The sequence below is a fragment of the Aedes aegypti genome, chromosome 2 (assembly GCF_002204515.2).
Source record: "Aedes aegypti strain LVP_AGWG chromosome 2, AaegL5.0 Primary Assembly, whole genome shotgun sequence".
Taxonomy (NCBI): domain Eukaryota; kingdom Metazoa; phylum Arthropoda; class Insecta; order Diptera; family Culicidae; genus Aedes; species Aedes aegypti.
Window position 1 is genome coordinate 186,569,158 of NC_035108.1, and position 22,940 is coordinate 186,592,097.

A 22,940-nucleotide genomic window follows, 5' to 3' on the forward strand; every position below is an offset into this window, starting at 1 on the left:
TCGTCCTTTCTCTTTTGATTAACTGTCCTTCTCTCTGTTCCTTTTGCGCTTCTGTCAGTCAGTCGCGATCAGTCATCATCAAAATTCTATCAAAAATGGCTGGAGGAATCACCGACATCAAGAAGCTCGAGTACGAAATCTACAAATATTCCAGTTACTCCTCGTCCTATCTGCCCGAGTAAGTATGGATCCGGTTGTGCTTGGCCGGAAGTGCATTTTCCGGGCGGTTCCAGCCGTTAATCTTGTGTATTTCGGCGGACTCAAACCGTCAACAAAAATGTCGCATTAAGTTTACTTTGCCTTGCATCGAATTGGTGAGAGTTTAGTTTCGGGTTTAAATTGTTTAAATTTAGCATAAGCCACTTTCGTTGTATTTTTTTCGTTTGCTGCATGAAGCTTCTTACTTTGCTAACGATCTGGCGTTGTGGTGAATTGATCCCGTGTGAAAGATGTGCGGTATTTTACAAGCATACAAACAACTATCGGCAAATTGGCCACAAGTGCGCTTTTACACAGCGAGTAGGGTGGTTGAACCCAACTCTGACATAGGTGTGCAAAAGTAGTTCATTGATTTTGAATGTAGTGATTACAAACAAAAATCGTTTTCTGGAGAGTTCGTTCGAATTCTGTGAACATGATGCAAACAGGGTATCGTACCCTAGTGTGAACTACATTCCGCGCATCGTTGTCCTTGTCGCCAATGTCGGATTTGTTGTGATAACCCCCGATGCTAACGAAGTGCCGATGCACTTTCGATAGGTCGCTTCTTTCACTTTCGATTTCATTAACCCGTGATCGCCCAGCGTCCTCAAATGAGGACAGTGATTATAGCGCATATAACACGAAATATGAAAGCACTAGCTTACCCAAGGTGGCTAGCCCCATTCAATAGCAAAAATCTATGTATGACCTTTCTAAGATTGTCTGTAAAATGGCTACTTGGGCGAGGAAATTCTTTTGATAATTATTGTGGAAATGCTCTAAGCATACTAAACTGAGAAGCACCGACCCAGTGTAGATGTAATGTCAAGAAGTAGAGGACAATTTAATACCATTACCCCAAATCGACACTCGCGTGGTACTGACTGTAAAATCGCCTAAATTGATGCTTCAACCGTGCTTCCATTAAGCAAAATGCTTGAATGCTGTTGTAATGTTCTAATCTTATGCTACATGTTTAAAAACTATTGCAGTGCTTCTTCTACAGTGAAACGTTTCAAAAGTTCCAGAACATTCTACAATAGAGGTAATAAACTATAGAGGAAGAATGTCACTGGCGTCGCTGCAGGAACATCTTTTGCTGGCGGAGATAGGCGGGGCTATAAATGTCAACGCGAAAATGTATGCAATTTGACACTTATATACCCGACATGTTTCTGAGCGAGAACAAAGGGAACAGCAGCGACATTCGTCCTCTATAGTTTTCTATCTCTATTCATTCTACAGATGGTTCCGAAAAATCCTGAATATTTTGCTGTTGTAGTGTTCTTTAATGTATTGTCGACACTCGAAATGATAGTTGTAATATTTGAATAAACTGTTGTGTGCTCGAAAATTTGTGTCGTAGTGTTCAATGAAACATTTCAAAACGTTACTGGCAGACAGACAACTCTGCGATTTAAAAAAAAAACCCTGCAGGGCTGGTAGCAGATCATTTTTTGGAGACTTGGTCTTTATTTTAAACCCTTTCTTTCCCACGACTATTTCAAGTAAATAAAAATAGAAAACAGTCTTTTTATTCAAAGTTGTTGAACAAATATCTTTTATTTAGGTCAAAATTATTGAACAAGCAGACAACTGTCAAAAAAACAAATGGAGCTCCTGAGCTCCATTGGGCATACAACGTACTTTTTGTGAAACAAGTATTTTTTTTTTCTATATTTAGTAAACGAGATTTTTAGCCCTGGGCTAGTTCATCTCGGGGCCAACGGCTTTACTTCCCTTCTGAAGGAAGTCATCACTATAACTTTGTTGTCATAAGTGACTATCTCGGGGATGGAATTCGATTCCAGGTCCTCGGCGTACTGGTAAGGAGTAAAACTCTAACGGGGGTGCCGACATAGACAATGAACATGCTGGTGGATCTCGTGTTTTATCTTTTAGTGGAATTCAACAGGAGTGGTGGCGTTTTTTCGAAGATACTGTCCGCCTTGTTACCTGCATTTTTTTTTGGCTTTCTACCAGTAGGTTTTTGACCCGTCTTATTTTGGGTTTAACGGATGCAGAAGCGGCTTGATCACATTCACTGATTCCATCCTGATCTTCACCATCAGATGTACCATAAAAACGGATAGCATCGACAGGCTTTTCGGAAAAGCGTTCTAGTTCTAGTTACTATCGCTGTCTGGAATGTGAAAAGTACAGGGTCAAAACTAAATTTCACATCGCTTCAATGCTTATACCAACCTGATTCAACGACGAAAGTGTCTGGAATAAGTCGAAAGCATTCACGAACTGCATCGTTTCCGGTGTTTTCCAATGAAGAAATAACGCATTCGGTTTCATCTTCCGAGAAACCAATAAAATCACCTTCACTGTCATTCATTTTAGAATAATTTTGTGTGATTTTTTAAAGTAAACAACTTAACTGCACGACAAGTGCACTAAGGGTGAAAGCAAATTGGTCGGTGGAACGGGTGGAACACGATTTCACGTTTGAGTGGTGCAGTGTTTACTGAAATTCAAGAAAAAAGTTTCACTTTCAATGAATACGGCATCGCTCAAACGTCAAATGAGTGACCGGACCGAACTTATGCACTGGAGCATGCGCAATGTCAGTCATTACGTTTTTGCTGTTATCTGCCCAATGGAGCTGTGGTGCTCCACAATCAAATTTAAGTATACGGAAAAAGTAAGTAAAAATATTACGTTTTTAATCGCTATGGAGGTTCTACGCATCTATATTATGACGCCGATAATTTTATTGGAACAATTTTATGGCAACATATACATTTTTCAGCGTAATGAAAACCGCCATGATTTTTTCGTTGAAAAAATCGGTATTTCTCAAACATTTTTTTATTTTGTTTGGTTTTTGAACAACTTTCAACAGTTTTTAGTCGAAATTATTATAAATGACGTAGGAACAAACCATTCTGAGAAAAAAAACTTCTAAAATAATCCGATATATCAAAAATTATATTCGTGCAAAGTTGTGGAGCTCTGGAGCTACCATGGGAAAGAGAGGGTTAAGGCGAGTATCTGTTCCAACCAGTCTTGGGAACTGTGACCATAATTCACCACAGTTCATCGATTCTGCCATTCAACCAAAACACAAAGCAGCAGCAGCATCAATACCATCAGGCGTTGCGCTGCCAACGGTTCACACACTGCTTGACTGTTTTTGTCTCTCCACTATGACCGTTTTCGGGCAGCCATTCCAAGGTGAATGATTGAAAAAAGTTTTAAATCATTCAATCGCTAATATTTCGCTAGTGTTTTCAACTAATTGAAATCTATTAGCTCTAACAGAAAGAGCACAATCATTCCGTTGCGATACATATAAACAAGTTCAATTTCATGCTACCTTTATCGAGCAAAAATGCAAAACCCCGAAAACCGCAAAAATCGTGTCACCACTGTGCTCGAGTCATTTCGCATTCGGGGTTGAAAAACGTTAGGAAGAAGAAGATTACAGTTTTGAAGAGCCGTGACATTTTTTTTGGTTTTGAACGGTCATGGTTTGCTTTGGATTTTGATGGTCGTGTAGAAAGATGTAAATGTAGAGGCGGTAAATGTTTGCTCCAGTACTTTTCTCATCACTGGTTCCAACTATAATGCTAGACAAGTTCTTTTTAACTATAAAATGATGGACATTCTACATCCAAGTTTGTATGCTACCAATGAGTTTTGCACAGCTTCTTCTTATTTTTTCTGACGTTACGTCCTCCGGAAACAGCCTGCTCGGCTTAGCGTGTTTATGGGAACCTGAGAATGGGAACCACAGACACACAACTGTAGGAACGCACTATCTACAACAATAATAGGACAAAAAAAGCTTCAAGTTAACATTTAAAAAAAGGAAGATAGATTCTAAAATTAGTTTTTACTCTACTATACTCCAGATGAACAATAGTTTCAACACTTCACATTGCAAAATACGACAAGGCTTAGGTTTTGGACACTCAAGTACGATATAGATTAGAACACCGTACATAGGTCCTCCATACTAGGACGAATACCCTACTGACTTTCTTTTTCTCGTTCTGCTTCGCTTTCAGGAACATTCGTGAAGATAATCCCACCAATCAAACGTCGCGATGGTCCTCCAACACGAACAGCCCGCCTCAGTTCCTGGTGCTGAAGCTGGAGCGGCCGGCCATTGTGACTAAGATCAAGTTCGGCAAGTACGAGAAAACGCACGTCTGCAATCTGCGCAAATTTAAAATTCTCGGCGGACTGGAGGAGGACCGGATGACCCAACTGTTCGAGGGGTATGTATGTGCATTGATAAAAGAGTTAAATTTAGATTAGCATTTGTCATTATGCCAGGCTGGTAGCGGGCCTCTTTTGAGAGACTGCAGTTTAGTTACAATGCAAAGCCATGCTGAAGGTGTTTTGGTTCGATTCCCGGTCGCTCCAGGATCTTTTCGTAATGGAAATTCACTTGACTTCCCTGGGCATAGAGTGTCATCGTAATTACATGTTAAAATGTATAATATGCATATTATCAGAGAAAAAGGTGGTGTCTATATCGCCCCATGTGTTAATTATGCCCCGAATCTTCCTACGCGTAACAATTCTAAAATAAAATCGATGCAGAGAAAACGATCCCTGCAGTAATACCAAAAGCGAGAAATGTATGCCGTTTTTTAACGTTCGTTGAAAACGTACACTTCATATACATACAAATATAGAAAGAGTTAAAATGTGCGACTTGAAATGCATTCCAATGCGCCGCTCCTCGACCCACCCTGACTACGCTACTGAGTCCACGAGTGCCAACAATGAGCGTGAGTACCATGTGGGTTACCAAAGAGAACACAAAGTTCTCTATGAGCGAGAGTGTCAACAACGACGTTCTAGTGAGTTCTGTCAGTGAATGCCTGTTGTTTTTTACCGTTTTTTGTTCAATGTTCACCGAAAATGTTTACCTCACTAAGGAATATACAAAGAGTGAACGGAGCGAACCGTAAAATGAGCGACATAAAATGCATCGGAATGCGCCCCCTTCTTAACTCACCCTGACTACGCCACTGAGTCCACGAGTGCCAATAATGAGCGTGAGTACCATGCGGATTACCAAAAGGAACTTTTTGTTCGAGGGTTCTAGTGAGTTCTGTCAGTGATTGTGTTCCATACGGAATGAGCCATAAAAGAGTGGGACTGAAACAAGGACTGAAATCACCCACGCAGTTTCCAATTCGTCGCAAAACACACGCCACTTTCGATTTCCTGATCGTGGCACTCACCCGAGTGCAGCCCCTAACACAACCCACCCTGCCTACGCCTCTGTGGTCGAGAGTTCCCACAGTGAGTGAATGAGCTCCGTGAGTGAGCGAGTGACCACTCGTGCGATCCATTACCACGAGTGAGCGATCGAGCTACGCGACTATTCCACGTGCTTCTAGAAGCTTCCGCGTGCTTCTAGAACATGTGGCGCGGTGCTATACATACGCGATCCCTTAGCGTAGTCGTGTCAGTCCCGCCGCGACTATGCGTCGAAGTGAAATGATCCAAGTGAAAAGTAAAGTAGTGAACAGTAGTGTAAATACTGAAGTAGTGCTAAGGGTTCGTTCAAATGTTACGTAACGCAATAGGGGGAGGGAGAATCATCCCTAATAAAGAAGTGTAGTGACTAGCAAGAATCAGTGGTGTTAATTCCCTTCATCCGAAAAATACAGTCCACCCCGACCCGACCGGAGTTGGCCACGGTTAACGCACGAACAGAGTGACTGCTGTTTTTTATCGTTTTTTCAATGTTCGCCGGAAATGTTACCTTATTTAGAAATATAGAAAGAGTGATGATCCGTACGGAACGAGCCGAAAAATATGCGACTTAAAATAAATCGGAATGCGCCCCCTTCTCGACCCACCCTGACTACGCCACTGAGTCCACGAGTGCCAACAATAAGCGTGAGTACTATGTGGGTTACCAAAAGGAACTTAAGTTAAGTGAGTTCTCTATGGATGAGTGTGTCAACAACGAGAGTTCCTGTGAGTGCCAGAAGCTGTTCCAGAAACTTCGAGAATGAGAACCTTCGACATACATCTAGACCACGACGTGTGCAGATATATATATATATGCGTGACTGCTTCACCCTGTGAGTTAGTCTTGAGTTTACCGCCGCGAATTAAACCTCGACTGAAAATTAATTGAAGTGAAATCAACAGTGAAAAGTAGTGAAAAAGTGTAATGACTAGCAGAAACAGCGGTGTTGATTTCTTTCATTCCGATCACCGAGAAACTCAGTCCCGATCCGATCGGAGTTGGCCACGGTCAATAGCGCCATCAAGCGAAAAAATGTTAATAATTGTTCGTAATTTTCAAATAAATTTCATTGGATATCACTGCTGTACGATATTTAAAAAAAACTATAATTCAATTTTGATACAGGGATCATATCTACCAGGCTTCCATTCAGAGATTTTCCACTAGCTCTTCTTCCGATTAACCCCTCTAATGGCAGCTTCATATTTTACCGCAATAAAAATATTCAAACCTCGATAACTTTTTTGTTTCTTTATATTTTTGCACAATTATTTCACAAATTTTCATAAAACTCTTCTAGTTTTAGAATCTGTGTCAATATTGTTGATTGATCATCTGGATCCTGATATATTCCAAAATTCCTTGGGGGACCGACGCTTAGCTATAACCCACGTAAATATCTCAGGCTACATAATTGTTATCGTATTCGAATATTCACTATTCGGAACAATACATTAATGAGAGTAGGGTCGATGTACCAATAGCCGCATAGCTAAGAACAAATATTCGTATAAAATCGAAAAATAACGCTAGCGTCATTATTTTTATATCACCTGAAAGCTTTTTATCTTGGTTTTGTGGGAAAAATATGAAAACTGCGAAAACTCATATGTTTGCATTTATTATCGCTTGTGCCACTATAGGAATACATGTGCCTATAGTAGCACTATTTCTAATTTCTGTTCCTATAGTAGCACTAGCATCACGGCGTTGGCAAAATACTAATCAAAACCGTATTTTTACAAAGGTTTTATATTTTTCCTTGAAAGTGTGGATCAAAAGCTTTCGTTTGATGTAAAAAAGTATTCAATTCATTAATTATTTCGTATAATAAAAAATAGTTTCTCTCAGTAGTGCTACTATAGGGACAATAGGTTAACTATAGGCGCAAGGGAGCTCATATTTTAAGCAAAACTAATTATTTCGATCATTTTTTGAACAAAATCCAGCTGTGTATCAATGGTACTTAGATAAATAGCTCCTGACCTTCATGTCAAAAAATATTTTGAAAAGATTCATAGCAAAACGGCCGTAAAAAGCTAGTGGCTAGTGCGACTATAGGGGACTGTCCACTAAGGGAACACTGACCCTATGTTGTTAAAAAATGAAGCAATTTGGTGCATCCGTCTTTGAGTAATGAGCATTCATGTGTCTAGTACCACGCTGGCCAAATAAAAATCTTAAAAACTTCAAAAAACATCATACCGTACACACTTGAATTATTTTACGGATTCCTGTGAAATTTCTACAGCTGAACAGTTCGGTAAAATAAATTAACGGAGTACGGTAAATTTTTACAGTATTCGGTAAAAAATCGCCGGTATCCGTCAAATTCCGACGAATTTACGGTGTTTTATTTCACCGAACTGTTCAGCTGTTAAGATTACGGTGAAATTCATAGATTTCCGGTAAAATGAGCTTAGTATGTAGTTTCCAGATAGAATATTCAACCGATTTGTATGATTTTTTCAGAGTAGCTCCATATCACCTAGCTTTGTGTAGCCCACATTTTATTTTTTTGATTAATTGACATAAAACAAAATGACTGCAAGACACTTTATATGGAGAATGTCGGTCCCCCAAGGAACATCGGAATATCTTTAGAACCAGATCACCAATGAGAGATATCGACATAGATTATTAAACTAGAAGAGTGTTTTGAGAACTTGTGAAAAAATAAATGGTGCTAAAATATTGAAAATCAAAAAAGTTATCAAGGTTTTAATATTTTTATTGCGGTAAAAAATGAAGCTGTCGGTAGAGGGGTTAATCCAGTTGTTGCTTTAGACAATTTTTAAAGCCTATCAGTGTTATTCCAAGAAAATCCACAAAGATTTATTTCAGGGTTTCAAAGAATTCCGTTTGGACTTTCCGGGAAACCTTAAAGGAATTGATCCAGGAGTTCCTCATTTTTCATTTTTTCATTTTTGAGACATTATTCCTCAAATAAAATCTCTGTGGATACTTAAAAAACAATCGAAAGTTTGAAATCAGCAAATACTGCAGCAGTTATTCTAGTTTTTTCCGATCATTTCTTCTCAAACTTGTTCAGGAACTTTGTCTTATATTGTACATAGAAATCCTGCAGGATTTCAACCGAAGATCCGTTTTTTTTTTCAACAATTATCTTAACAATTATATATCATATATTTAAAATCCCAGAGTTGTCTATCTGTCAGTAACGCTTTGATAAACGCTTTACATAAATATTTTATTCACCGCTACAGTAGCAATTTTAGAGCACTACGATAGTCAATTTGAATGTTGAAACATTACAGTTACAATTTGTACAGCACTGCAACAGCCATTGTCAGAATGTTCTAGAGTTTTCTGGAACATTTTTCTTCCTAATTTATAGAATATTCTCGAACTTTTCATAATTGTATCGTTCTGATGAACTTTATAGCTGTTCAAAACGTAAACAAACCAGCTTCAAGAAAATTGTAGTTCGGTCGAGCTTGAATCGGGTTGGGGTTGAATATGTGATTCAATACGGGTTCCAACCTAGGCTCAAAAACTAATTCGACGTATGCAAAAGCTAGATAAGCATATGCTCATATATGAATGAAATGAATGTGCGCCAAACATTCGAGTTTTTTTTTTCTAATATACAGTGATGTTCCGTTACTCGATGTCGACTTATAGAAGCACATTGACCCTATTTTTTATATTTTTGGTTAATATGACCTATGCTATGATGGTTCCCTAAAATAGTTTTCCATAGTATTCATAGTATTCTGGGTTTAGGAATATAGAATATGAGGAAATACTACAACGACATTCAAATCTATAGTGAGTTCTGTCAGTGAGTGCCTGCTGTTTTTTACCGTTTTTCAATGTTCGCCGAAAATGTTCATCACATTTAGAAATATAGAAAGAGTGATGATCTGTACGGCACGAACCGTTAAAATGTGCGACTTGAAATGCATCGGAATAAGCCCCCTTCTTGACCTACCCTGACTACGCCACTGAGTTCCCGAGTGCCAATTATGAGCGTGCGTACCATGCGGGTTATCAAGGTTCTCTGTCAGTGAGTGTGTCAACCAGAGGACTGACACCGCTGTCATCCTGCATACATTTTGGCTCTTCCTCACATCGTTTTTGGTACTTCGCGTTTTGGTACCCACTTTCTGGTCGGTTTGTCCTAACTTGCTCCTGATTTTCGAGTATACGGCTCAAGCGCTGCTAGTGCTAGTTTCTGGCAATTAATTATATTGCGTTGCATCGTCATATTTGATGACGCTTTTCCTCTTTTCAACATTTTGTTGAATGTTTTACGCATCAGTGAGGTATCATTGATGTCTCCTATCCAAAAAATCATATGTTTTGTTAGTTCCAAAAGAATCAAAACAAAGACTAATTATTGGCTCATTTCACCCCCCTGGTGTCAACATCGAGAGTTCTAGTGAGTTCCTGCTGTTTTTTACCGTTCTTTCAATGTTCGCTGAAAATGTTTACCTCATTTAGTATTATAGAAAGAGTGATGATCCGTACGGAACGAGCCGTAAAAATGTGCAACTTGAGATGCATTTGAATTCGCCCCCTCCTCGGCCCACCCTGACTACGCCACTGAGTCCACGAGTGCCAACAATAAGCGTGAGTACTATGTGGGTTACCAAAAGGAACTTAAGTTAAGTGAGTTCTCTATGGATGAGTGTGTCAACAACGAGAGTTCCTGTGAGTGCCAGAAGCTGTTCCAGAAACTTCGAGAATGAGAACCTTCGACATACATCTAGACCACGACGTGTGCAGATATATATATATATATATGCGTGACTGCTTCACCCTGGCAGTTAGTCTTGATTTTATCGCCGCGAATTAATCCTCGACCGATAGTGAATGAAATTGAAGTCAATAGTGAACAGTAGTGTGAAATAGTTAAAAGTAGTGCAAAAAGTGTAATGACTAGTAGAAACAGTGGTGTTGATTTCTTTCATTCCGATCACCGAGAAACACAGTTCACCCGACCCGACCGGAGTTGACCACGGTTGATAGCGCCATCAATCGAAAAAATGTTAATTGTTCGTATTTTTTAAATAAATATTATTAGATGTCAGTGCTGTACGATATTAAAAAAAAACTCTAAAATTCGATTCTAATGAAGTAAGGAACCACTTAAGCAATTCCATGATTCAATTTGGCATGAGAGGTTTTTCTCGACTTAATGTTCTTAAATTTTGCGATAAGAATCACTATTGAGGCCAAATACGAACTCAGTAGTTTTAGAAAAACCCTTCCGAAGTGAATTAAAAGTAACAAGAATGAGATTCCCAAGTAACAATGAAAGCTGAACAGCAAGAGTATTTGCTGAATATTGGCTGATCAATGGTGTACAAGGCTGAACACCGTGACAGCTGAACAATAATTTGAAGAAAAGCTTATTAAACACTCTTATTCAGCAGTATACTCAAAGCTGAATATTGAGTTGAACAAACTATTGTTCATCTACAGTTTTAACTTTTGTTCAGCCAACCTGAATTATATTGATTAAAGGATATTTAAAGCTTTAATCAAATCAACAGCCATTGTCGAAAAATTGTTCACCTGTATGTTGATAAAAATATACATACCGAAATATATACCTACATTGGGTCGAACACTAAATTAATTATCATAAAACTGTTTCATCGAACAACAAAATTTTCACATCCCGAAGCAAACATGCTGTAAACGCACACGGGCCTATCATTTGTCGAAAAAATCCTGAATCCGGCATCGATGACCTTGTGTAACAACAAGATAGAACACTACACTCGATGACGCAGATTTCTTCGTAACATTTTTAATTAACTGAACGAAATCGAAATCATTACCAACTTGCGTTGACAACAATTGAATAGCAGAAATTAAAAATTACCGAGGATTCTATTTTGAAACAAAAATCACAACACACTTTGACAGCTAACTCAAGTGTTTTTGCATAGCGCTGTTATCACTTCTTCAGCCTCAATGCAGCCTTTAAAATAGCCCTTATTCAGACAAAACAATATGTTAGTCCCTTGCTGTTGATGATGTTCACACAGTCTCATGTGGAGCAGATGTCAAGGTAAGTGGTTATAAATCAGCGAATCCCAGTTCAAATCTCAATGGCACATATCTTCATCTTTAAATTCCAGCACTTTTCTACACTATGTGTTTGAAATTGTTAGTTGCGTTGATAAAACCCAAAACTATGAACCTGTAAATACCTTTTTAATTTTTTTGGTTAATTGTTGAATAATGGATGAATAAGCGATCGTTAAGCTTTCGAAGGTTGCCATCTGTTCTAAAAATAGAATTATGGTTATAGAAAGAGGCCTGAATAAGCGCATGCTAGACCTTTATTCAGCCTTCTATATAGCTTCCATTAAGCTTAAGGCTGAATAAAATCGCCAGAATTAGATGTTTAATAGCTGAACAACAGTGAATGCAGGCTATGAACAGCTTTTTTTCAAACAAAGGCTGAATTGAATTAGCTATACAAGCGTTTGAGCAGCTTCAAATTGTTACCTGGGTTCGGCTCAGGATTTAAAATTGTGTTTGTCAGTCGTCTTTCCAAGACGTCTCAGGAATTTAAGTTCGTTGTAAAACTAATGATTTAAAAAATGACGTTATACCTTTGCAATTTTTTTATATGGCTTATTTAAAAATGTTCTTTTTGTAACAGCCCTGAGACTAGGTCACTATATTTCATCTCTAAAAAGTCTCTATTTTACTGGATGGTCTCTTAGTTTATTTTTTAATCCTAATGATCTCCAAAGTCATTTTTTATTTTCTGCCTGCAGTGAACCCTATTATGATTTTTTATTGCCTAAGTAATCCACCATTGGCACTAGCACCCTATTGTACAAAGGAATCCTGTAGGATCTTAATCAGAGATTTTTTTTAATAATTTGTCTTAGTAATTTATTAATAAAAACCCCCAGAATTACCAAATCTAGGAGTTTTTTAAATCTTTGCAAAAAAACATTAGCAAAAGCAATCACCACGAATTTTACCGAAGTTTATCGGGGGGATAACAGGTTCATGATAAAACCAATCAAAACAAGCCTATGGGGGACACTATCATTATTTGGTGATTGTTTATCTTCTTAATTTTGGCATTACGTCCTCACTGGGACAAAGCCTGTCTCTATGCCCAGGAAAGTCAAGGAAATTTCCATAACGAAAATATCCTGGACCGACCGGGGATCGAATTCAGGCACCTACAGCATGGCTTTGCTTTGTAGCCGCGGACTACAGAATATTCTAGAATTTTCGGTAACATGCAATTGTTATATTCGTGGAATGTTCACAAACTTTTGAAGTATTTCACAGCAGAAGAAGCACAGCAACAGAATTCAAGGCTGGAACATTTAAATTTAGCTGGGATTGAATCCTAGCAAATCCCAGACTGAGATATGAGAAGGTGGAATCTTCGGAGTAATTTCTGAAGGCATTCTTTGAGAAATTTTTTTTTAAGTTCTTAAAGTGAAACAGTTTTGAATCCAACTTCCAAGTTTCCACTAAAACTTCAAAGGCTCGCCAAGGAAGCATCTAACAACAGTGTCCTTTTTATATGGACCAATGCATGAGTTCATCATTTGACGTTTTAGCGGTGCCGTGTTATTTATGAGACCATGGCAACGAATGAATTCGGCACCGCTCAAACGTCAAACTCGGTCCATGGACCGATGCAAGAGTTCACTAATTTGACGTTTGAGCGGTGCCGAATTCACTGGTTTCCATGGTCACATAAACAACACGGCACCGCTAAAACGTAAAATAATGAACTCGTGCACTGCTCCATTGGCAGAAAACTTATTATAATATCAGAAACGTTTGCCTACTATGTTTCCAGTTTAGTACCTTTGGAAACGTTAGTATTGGGACAAGTCGGCTATTGTTAGTTATTTTTTTTAGAGGCACTCTGTGCTCATGGCCACTACTGTCCGGAATCCGTTCATCTGTATCTTCTTTACCGATACAAATCTATGTTTAACTAATCTATATTTACATCTACTTTTCACTCTCTTCTACTGTTTTGCTCTCACATCGAGCAGGTAGGAGAGTGCTCTGCTGTTATTCCAATCGATGTCCATAAGCCATAGTCCATTGCTCTTGCGGTGGTTCGTTTTGCCGTGTTCCTGAGTCGTTTGAGGCTAGCTGCCTGCGAAGCGGATCAGTCTGTCTCAGTCACCATCTGATACTGACGGAGGATGGATGTGCTCCCCAAAGCACGGTCCTCCGTGCGGCGTCTTCTGGTGGCTGGACGGTTTTTTTTGTGGAGGGGCTGGGAATTGAACCCATGACTTTCCGCTTATGAAGCGAAAGCGTAACCTCAAGGCTACGGACCCCCCTTAGTCGCCTATTGTAACGGCCTTCTTTGGATTCCAAGATATTTCAACTTAAGAAATTCAAGAAATAAACGTAGGAATTCCTGGTAGAATCTCAAATAACGCCTGGGATTATGTTTATAAAATTTCAGGTTGAATTCTTGAAGGTATCTCGAGCAAAATTCTTGGAGGAATTTCTGATGAATTTTTATGTCTCGATTCCTCTGAACTTCTGTTTGTTTTTTTTTGTTGGTTCCTGTTTGGTCTCTTTTTAGTTTATGTTAAGAACATTTAGTCGCAACCAAACCTAATTATTACATATTTTGTTTCATTTCAGTGGTCTCAAAAACGACTCAGTCCCGGAAACGTTCAACTTGAAGCATCGCACCAACTCTGGCGAACTGTTACCAATCAAGTTCATCCAGATTGTACCGTTGCTCTCGTGGGGACCTAGTTTCAACTTTTGCATCTGGTACGTCGAGCTGCTTGGAATCGAAGATTCGATTTTCATCCTCTCGAACCTGCGGAAGTACAATATGCTGCGGGAGGTGGAGATTGTACGACTCTTTATGAAACACTGCCGCCAGCAGGGTTACGTCAAGGCATTCAGTGCCCTGCAGGAAGAGACGGGCGTACGGCTTGAGGACGAAAAGATGACTGAACTGCACGAAATTCTCGTCAACAAGGGAGACTTTAAGAAGACTGAAGGAATTCTTGTCGATTTTATCAATAGTATGTAGAGGAAATTGACGATTGATAGGCAACAATTAACAATTTGCGATTTTAGGCGGCCTAATGGACGACTACCTCTTGAGGCAGGAATATAAACCGCACTGGAGCTTGCAGCTGACACCAGAACAAGAATCACGACCAGGTCGCAGAGGTGGCCATCAGCTTATCATTGATCCACTGACCAGCACCATTTATCTATACGGAGGTTGGGATGGCAGCGAGGATTTGAGTGATTTGTGGTCCTACGACGTGAAAAGTAACCGGTGGACTTTGATTCACGAAAATTCGGAACTTTTGGATGGTCCTTCGCCACGTGCTTGCCATAAGATGGTATACGATACAAAGAACTCGCAGATTTTTATGATTGGACGATATCTGGACAGCGCTTCTCGCACCGAGGAAAATATAAATAGTGATTTCTACCTGTACAATACCATCAGCAAAACGTGGTGCTTGATTAGCAACGATACGGCACAAGTCGGAGGACCTCAGCTGGTGTACGACCATCAGATGTGCATCGACGTGGAGAAGCAGACGATTTACGTCTTCGGTGGCCGCATCCTCGAACCAAAGTGAGTGCCTAAGACTAGGTTTTTAGTTACCTTCAATGGTCCTTTTTTATTTTTCGTTTGGTCACGCTATTCTACACGAACTTCCTACAAGTTACAGATTTTCTTTCTCCTTTAGAAATGAGGAAGAAACAACGGGTGACTACAAGTATTCGGGGCTGTTCTCCTACCACATCAGCACCAACACGTGGAACCATATCCTGGTGGATTGTGGCCATCCGTCGGCTGCTAGTCCGCACGTGCAGAGCATCAAGTCGAGGGTGACCCACTCGATGCTGTTCCATCATGTAAGTGCAAACGCTTCTTATCTCTTCGATTTCATGGTCAACATAACCGTGTTAAGATTGGCTTATGCATTTGATGACTAAATACGATTGACTTTAATAATCAGGAACGAATCCCCCTAGGGTTCCTTCAGAAAATCTATCAGATATTCATTCGGGTACTTAGCCAGACTCCTGAAAATAAACAAAAAAGTCGAACAATGGCAAGTTGTAAATTTAAACAAAGCGATATTTAATAACAAGCTATAAGTAGAGACAATGGAAATTTACAATTTTGCGATGGCTTAGGGTCTGTCCCATTTGGGCTATTAAAATTAGTCCGAACTTAAATTTGACAGTTTGGAAATTATCCCTCCTCTGATTTCGATCTGTCAAAAATAAGTCTGCTTCCGAGGAGACTTATTTTTGACAGATTGCGAATTATTCGCTCGTTCGTGTTTGTTGTCTACTTTTTTTGCTCGCGCTTCGGTGTTTACGGTGTTTACGATATAATCATCGGTCTGACCTTCCAGCTGGCTTCAGGATGTGATCGGAACTAAAACCACGACAAGTAAGTAAAGTACGGAAAAAGATTCTGGTCATAATATGACTGTTTATAGCAGCGATGCTTCCTCTTACAGAACGGCACAGCAAGTGGGGCAATAGATTGCTGCTCGGTCGAAACGGAAGCGGTGACGAAACGGTAGGTACCAGATAGTTTTTCCTGCAAAGTGTGCTCACCTCCTCCCATGAACTCCGCTCTCAGAAATAATTTAATTCCAATTTTTTCAATTACAGCATGACGGCAAGGCGACCAGTATGCTCTAAAATCAAGTTTGCCTTGGACGCAAGTCAGGACAGAATACCAGAGGTCCTAATGAAACCGAGTACGACACTACACTATGACTCTTGGAGAATACGTCGTTATTAATCCCTGAAGCATGAGATGCATACTAAAATCCATTCTGACTGAAATTACCGACTATGGAAGAAATATGTAGTTAACAAATAACGTCCTTTCAGGATGCAGACAACCCGTGTTGTTAATTAGTGTACATTTGCTAGGATGGAAGGAACATACCAATTAAGTATTAACATCGTACTATGCTCACAGGGCTGATAGCGAGTCACTTATTAGTGACTTGGTAAATTTTCGGACCTGGCCACTAAAAAGTCACTAGTAACTTTTTTCATTAAAAAAATGGTAACTAAAGTCACAATTTTCGTGGTCTGATAATGAATAAACGATAATCTGGATCAGCTTCTTAAGCTTTTTGTTATTCTAATGCAAACATTCTTTGCTAACTATCTGCTAGATTCAGGTGAATGTTGCGCAGACATTTTTGACAGAATATCTGGAATTTATTTGTTGGGTTTTGTTAATAAGTTCTAGGTATTTTTTGAAAGTTAAGTGTCATCATAATTTCTGACCACCATAATGAGCTTATTTAGTGGTAATATCTGATGAAATCATTAGAGAATAGCCCGAAGGGATTTTGACCTACTTTTTGAAGGAAACTCAACAGAAAGTAATTCATGAAAGAAGCCTTACACTTCACTGAAATTGAAACCAAAAAATATTGATCAAATTTGTCGTTCAGGAATTATGTCTATTATACCCAGACAACCAGAAATCGCATGAAAGTTCATGTTACAACTCGTTTATTCATACTAATCACATTAAACTCGCAAAACATTGTTGATAAACTCGTCAGATTGATGAGCTTCCTCGCATAAAACTCTTCTTTTCTGAGTTCATTTGTACATTTTGTTTCGTCCCGTACAATCGTGCAAAGTAAGTCGAATCAATTCGTAGCAGCTGTAAAATCGACATTTGTTATCATAAGTTAAGTCGCATAAGATCGCAGGTTAGTTCGGTGGAATATTTATACGCTCGCATTGTATGTTATTATTCATCACATAATATATGCACGCATATCGCCTCCACTTTTGTACGTATTAGGCCATTTCGCGACATCTTATAAGTGAAATGTTGCACATACAAAGCCTCCAGGTGATTTCGTTATACGTACATTTTGGTTGTCTGGGTAATAGTAGTTCACCGGGAAGTTAGTTCAGATATTTATTAAGAATTGGATTCAAGAATTTTACTAGAAAATTTAACAAATGTGTCAGACATTAATTTGCACAAGAAATCCGGCATCCACAAATTACGTAACGCTCTAGGGGGAGGATAAAATAGCTTACTAGAATCATTGATGTGTTGGAAAAAAACAAATCTTTGCCATCCTAAGAATTGTACGACCACGCAGTAATGCAGTATAAAACGTGGAGATATAGAGATACACAAATTTTAACTCTATTCGTGGATAGCTCCACTTCGCGGTCTCTTTTTTAGTTACATGGCATTCCAGGAACCTTTCTTAGCCGTGTAGTTAAAGCCCGCGGCTACAAAGCTAAGCCTGAAGGTGCCTGGGTTCGATTCCCGGTCGGTCCAGGATCATTTCGTAATGGAAATTTTCTTGGCTTCCCTGGGCAAAAAGTATCATCGTATCCGCCACACGATATACGATTGCGAAAATGGCAAATTTGACAAAGAAAGCTCTCAGTTAATAACTGTGGAAGTGCTCATTGAACACTAAGCGAAGGAGCAGGCCCTTTCCCAGTTGAGCATTGTGGAAAATCTGTATGGATACGTGCAGGTTTTCTTGAATGCTGGATAGATATTCATGTTTGCACAATACGCGTCCAGGATATCAGTCATAATCATTATCCAACAGTGGAGCAACTCACAAGAGAAAAAAATAAAGAATGAGAAACTCATATTCGAATAACTTTTTGTGTTAACTCGCACTTAATGGGTTGATTTTTTTGAATAGGCAACGTTTGCGAATTGGACCAGACAAAAATTAAATTTGACAGTTCATTAATTAATTGGAAGGGGACTAATTTCCGAACTGTCAAATTTAAGTGCGAATTAATTTTAATAACCCAATTGAGACAGACCCTTAAAAGCCACAAAACCTTCGACGCGTGATTTCAGATTTTTGCTCATACAAATTGTTTAAATTGTTTAAGAGTTTTGTGGGCTTCGTGCGGTTAGTGTCGTGAGGCAGTTAATGGGTTCGATTCCACGTTCGGGTCCACGTCTCATGCCCGTAGAGGACTGCCGGTCTTATGGATGTTTTGTACATCGTGCATTTGGTGCGGGGTTGAATCTTTCTTGACCGCAGTTTCTTCTGAAGCCCATAGTAGGCACGACTTCCACTGATGATGCGCCTTTGTATTTCCCGACTAACATTGTTGTCAGCCGTCAGCAAGGACCCGAGGTAGACGAACTCGTCCACTACCTCGAAAGTATCCCCGTCTACCGTACATCATTGATGACGGATAGTTTTGGGCGCAGTTTCACCATCACCAGGTAGTGGACAGTGGTCGGAGTCAATGTTAGCGCCACGATAGGTTCTGAAATGACCATGGACTGATCGGGTACCGAACCTATATATCTTTAACATGGCTTTCATTTGCATCTTCAGGCTAAGGAACGCGCGTCTCTGGTTGTGAGGTTTGGAACCGAGGAAATTTGATAAGATTAAATTAGATGTTGCAAGTGTTATGCTTGTTTGTCTGTGCTATTCTAGCCAACTGCCAAATAAAGACGGGGTTGGTGGTCTGATGGCTACCGCTTCTGCTTCACAAGCAGAAGGTCATGTGTTCAATCCCAGGCCCGTTTCTCGTACTTTGTAGTTGTATATCTCTCACTTGCTTCTATCTTCCATTCTAAATCTATCACACTCAAACTATTCGTTCATAGCAAACGCTAGAACCGAACCAGAGACGGACAAGAAACCGTTTGCCTAACGCTTACATTCTTCCACGCGCATGCCTTTCCTTACGCCTGATATACATAGGCAGTCTGCTAACCACAAAAGCAAACCTCTCTGCCATGCCTTTTCCCCCAATCCATACACTCCGCATGAACTGGCGTCGGACTCCACGGTCTACAGTGGGCTAGTATAAGTGCAACATAATTTCCTCCCCCTTCCCCACATTGGTCTGCATTCTGACGTGGCAGGCGCCATTATAGCTTAAAAATAGAAGATCACCAGCTTTTATACACTGAGGTTGTCTGTTAGTCCCAAACAGTCATTCGGTTGGTTCCTTGTGTAAGTGCAGCTGATCTGGCTATACTGGAGTAGCATCCACGGGCGGCCAAACAAGCTCAAGCTATTCTAGCCAACTGCCAAATGGTCGGAATGATGTTTCTATGATACCCTTGTTGGTAACAAATTGACTTTCCAACTGATTTTTAACTTTCCTTATTATTAACTTTTCCAGAAACACCGAAAACTGTACATTTTCGGCGGCCAACGTGGCAAGGACTATATGACGGACTTCCTAATCTACGATGTGGACAGCAGCGAGCTCACGAACATGACCCCGGAGAACGTAGGAACGGATTCAAAAAACGTTCCCCAGTCGGGTTTCACCCAGCGAGCGACGATCGACTGTGAAAAGGACGAAATCTATGTACTGACCAGTCTGAGCAAAGAGAAAGAGCGTCGCGAACTCAATATCAATTCGTTCTGGTTATTCTCGTTGGCCAAGAAAGAGTGGTGTTGTGTGTACAAGAGTGACCATTCGATTGGGGAAAACTGTTACCTAAAGAATCAGAATGTTTGTGCGGAACCTTGCCCCCGGTATGCTCATCAGATCGTGTATGATGCGACGAATCAGGTCCACTTCCTATTCGGTGGCAATCCTGGCATGAATTCACATATTCGTTTGGATGACTTTTGGATGTTGCGGCTGGAGAAACCCACGAGGGACAATATACTGCGCTACTGTAAATACCTGCTGAGGAAACAAGAGTACGAAGAAATTGCCAAGACGGATCCCCTCTCGGCAATATCCTACCTGCAAACAAAGCTGTACGATATCATCGATCACAACGATCCAGCGCAGTTGAAAGAGTTTCACAAGTTAGCATCACTTCTGTTCAAATCGGACAGCACTGATTGTGAAACGGAGCCAACTAGTCTACTGGCTTGTCCTCTGGGCGGCAGCTTGAAATCCAACAGTCAAAAGCACCCCAACGAGCACGAACCGAACGAGGACAATGCCAAAATTATGCGAGTAGAATCACCTAAAAGTACAGACGAAGCGGACGCGTCTAGCATCAGTTCGCTGAGCAGTGAGTGTTCTAGCTCACAAACGGCTCGGGCGATTCCATCAACATCGTCCAGCTTTTCATCGCGCACACGCAAAGCAAACGATCAGAAGTTCGAGCTGAAAATAAGACGCTGCCTCCTGTACAACAAACTTGTCGATCTTCTTCCGGAAAATCTCTGTCAGCCAAAGAAGAACATCAGCGACTTTGTGCTGCTATAATTCCCTGATTTAAACCCCCATCAAGAACAGCTTTTTTTTTCCTTTTGACTTTGCAACTTTTTTCCACTTTAAAGTTTTTCAAATTCTCAGACTGGTACTGTTATCGGTACAGATTTAGCTAATAAATGGAAACGGAAATGTGATAACTTTGCCCTGCCCCATCTTCCCTCTGTTAGCACCGGTACCTCAAATGCCATCTCGGATAGCCAACCAATCAGTTATTTCTGGCTTTAGGATTACTCAGCTTTTACATGCTTGCACACCCACATACATCAGTCTTTGATTTACCAATCGTTTAGGGAAGACAATCAATTGTAATGACGTATATTAGGAATGTGTTATAATAATTTGGACGGCGCGCAATTTGAGTCAACATCACACACACACCAAAACGTTACAGAAGCTAGATTATGTTTGTTCGATTACCTTTATGAACTTTTTTCTGCTAAGTGATTTATAGTTTATATCCAAATACATCAGCAGTAATCATCATTGCCTCGTTTGTGTAACCGGTATGATTTTTTTTTTAAATAATTTCGTTACTCAGAAATTGCTGTTTGTTAGCTTATTAAACATCGTAAAGTCTCTAATCATCGAAATATGTTGATAGGTTTCCTTTATTTGGGGAATATATAGAGAAACTCCACTAAGATACCGCGGGGAAAGTGGGTAAATGGGGTAAGGTACCGTGGGGCAAGTGGGTAATGGAATTCGCATAGTTGAGATTCTTCAAATTCTAGAGACTTTAAATTGAAACAAATGAGGTTGTGTATATTTTTTAGCTTGACTCCCACCATATATAAGCAGCATGCTGAAATTGATTTTTATGAAAAATTGAAGAAAAAATACAGAAAAAGTTTTTGAAAAATGTCTCCTTACTTTTCACTCGCCTTAAAAGTGGGGCAAGTGAAAAGTTTACCGTTTTGAACAAGAAAAATAAAAAACAAACAGTTATATTCACGATTTATATTAGCTTTAACACTTGTTAAGGCTTCCCAATGAACAATAACATAAGTAACATGTAAACAAAGAAAATGTTATTCTTTTCACTTCAATTTTCTTCTGTTCAGTTATGTTAGTTGAAATGATTCGACAACATTATAACTGCAACATTTCCAATGTTAGTTCTTACATTATAGGACAGCAATTTCATTTCTGCTCTGTAGAATTTCCACCGCTCGTTATTTGTTTTTGAGAAAGTCGGATATGACGTCGGATAACTCTTCGGGAGAAATCAAATGGAATCCTTTAATAACGTATTTAGGGTCTTTTTTATGTGGATAGACCAATACCCCATTTTTATGTTTTGAACTAGCTTTACAGAGACATTCCACGAGATTTCCGTGTGTTCTCTAATATTGCAACTTTTCAGTCAACGTCTTCCTTTTAATTGGCTGCCCGAAGTAGACATATTGATATTGTAATATTTGACAACATCTTTTAGAGAATTTCCATGATTTCTAATAGCTTTTAACGCTTGAATATAGTGTTTCTTGAATTATCAGCACGTTATGTTTTTCTATGATAATTGCGAACCATGCAGTGAATCAAATTGTCATCATAACAGACGAAAAACAAACAACAAACCAAGCTCGCTCACAACCGCTTGTCCCAACTGTTGCGGATAAGGATACAATCAAAAGCAAAATTGTCATGACAATCACAGAGCGCAACATTGTTGCAACCTTTTCAACTCGCGATTAATCAGTTATTTTAAACATAAAACCAAATTTCTTTTATGGATGCTGTTCGATAATGTGTCAATGTTTACCAACACGGAGAAAGTTCTCGAAAATTGCAATGCGAAGCCCAGAAAATTGCTGCGCACGTGGTGATCGATCATTGTCATATTCTGTGCAAGTGATGATAAACTGATGTTGCGGAACGAAATTGTTGCAACAAGAGTAGGAGATGACAATGTCTTTGTTGCTGCGTGTTGGATGACATTTGATTCACTGGAACCATGTTTACTTATGGCTACTAAAATAGAAAACACAAATTCAATCTCTAATGATAAACTTTTCACTTGCCCCACCTGATAAGAAAATTGACGGTGTTAAAATTTAGTTATTTTTAGGTCTACGTCGAATTAATTCTAAAACTATTGTTATTGCAGTTTGAAACCATCACAGAGGACAACTAAGAAGTGGTACAGTAAATTATTTTCCGCAACATTTTTCCACTGAAAATATTAAAATAAAATTGTACGCCGCCAACTTGTTACGGAGTAACAGTTGACAGGTTAACAATTTTTCACTCTATTATGCAATAATGGCTGAAAAATCTCAGAAATCTCTTA

The 22,940-nt window shown here is 39.5% G+C and overlaps 1 protein-coding gene and 1 long non-coding RNA gene across 4 annotated transcripts; both read left to right on the forward strand.

The window, feature by feature from the left end:
- The first annotated feature begins 39 nt into the window (after nt 1–39).
- On the forward strand, nt 40–21,240 carry LOC5575704 (muskelin). 3 transcript variants are annotated; one of them, XM_021843416.1, is made up of 6 exons: nt 40–178; nt 4,221–4,433; nt 14,063–14,457; nt 14,513–15,029; nt 15,121–15,313; nt 19,589–21,240. In XM_021843416.1, the coding sequence occupies exons 1-6, from the start codon at nt 96–98 to the stop codon at nt 20,639–20,641; spliced, it is 2,454 nt and encodes an 817-aa protein (XP_021699108.1). In that variant the 5' UTR covers nt 40–95; the 3' UTR covers nt 20,642–21,240. The 3 variants fall into 3 exon arrangements, with proteins under 3 accessions (XP_021699108.1, XP_021699109.1, XP_001662154.1); XM_021843417.1 differs by having other exon boundaries at nt 15,127–15,313; XM_001662104.2 differs by having other exon boundaries at nt 41–178; nt 15,145–15,313.
- On the forward strand, nt 15,718–16,812 carry LOC110676258. The gene is made up of 3 exons (XR_002500214.1): nt 15,718–15,860; nt 15,931–15,992; nt 16,088–16,812. It is a non-coding gene; the product is annotated as an uncharacterized LOC110676258 (long non-coding RNA).
- Nucleotides 21,241–22,940: the final 1,700 nt, after the last annotated feature.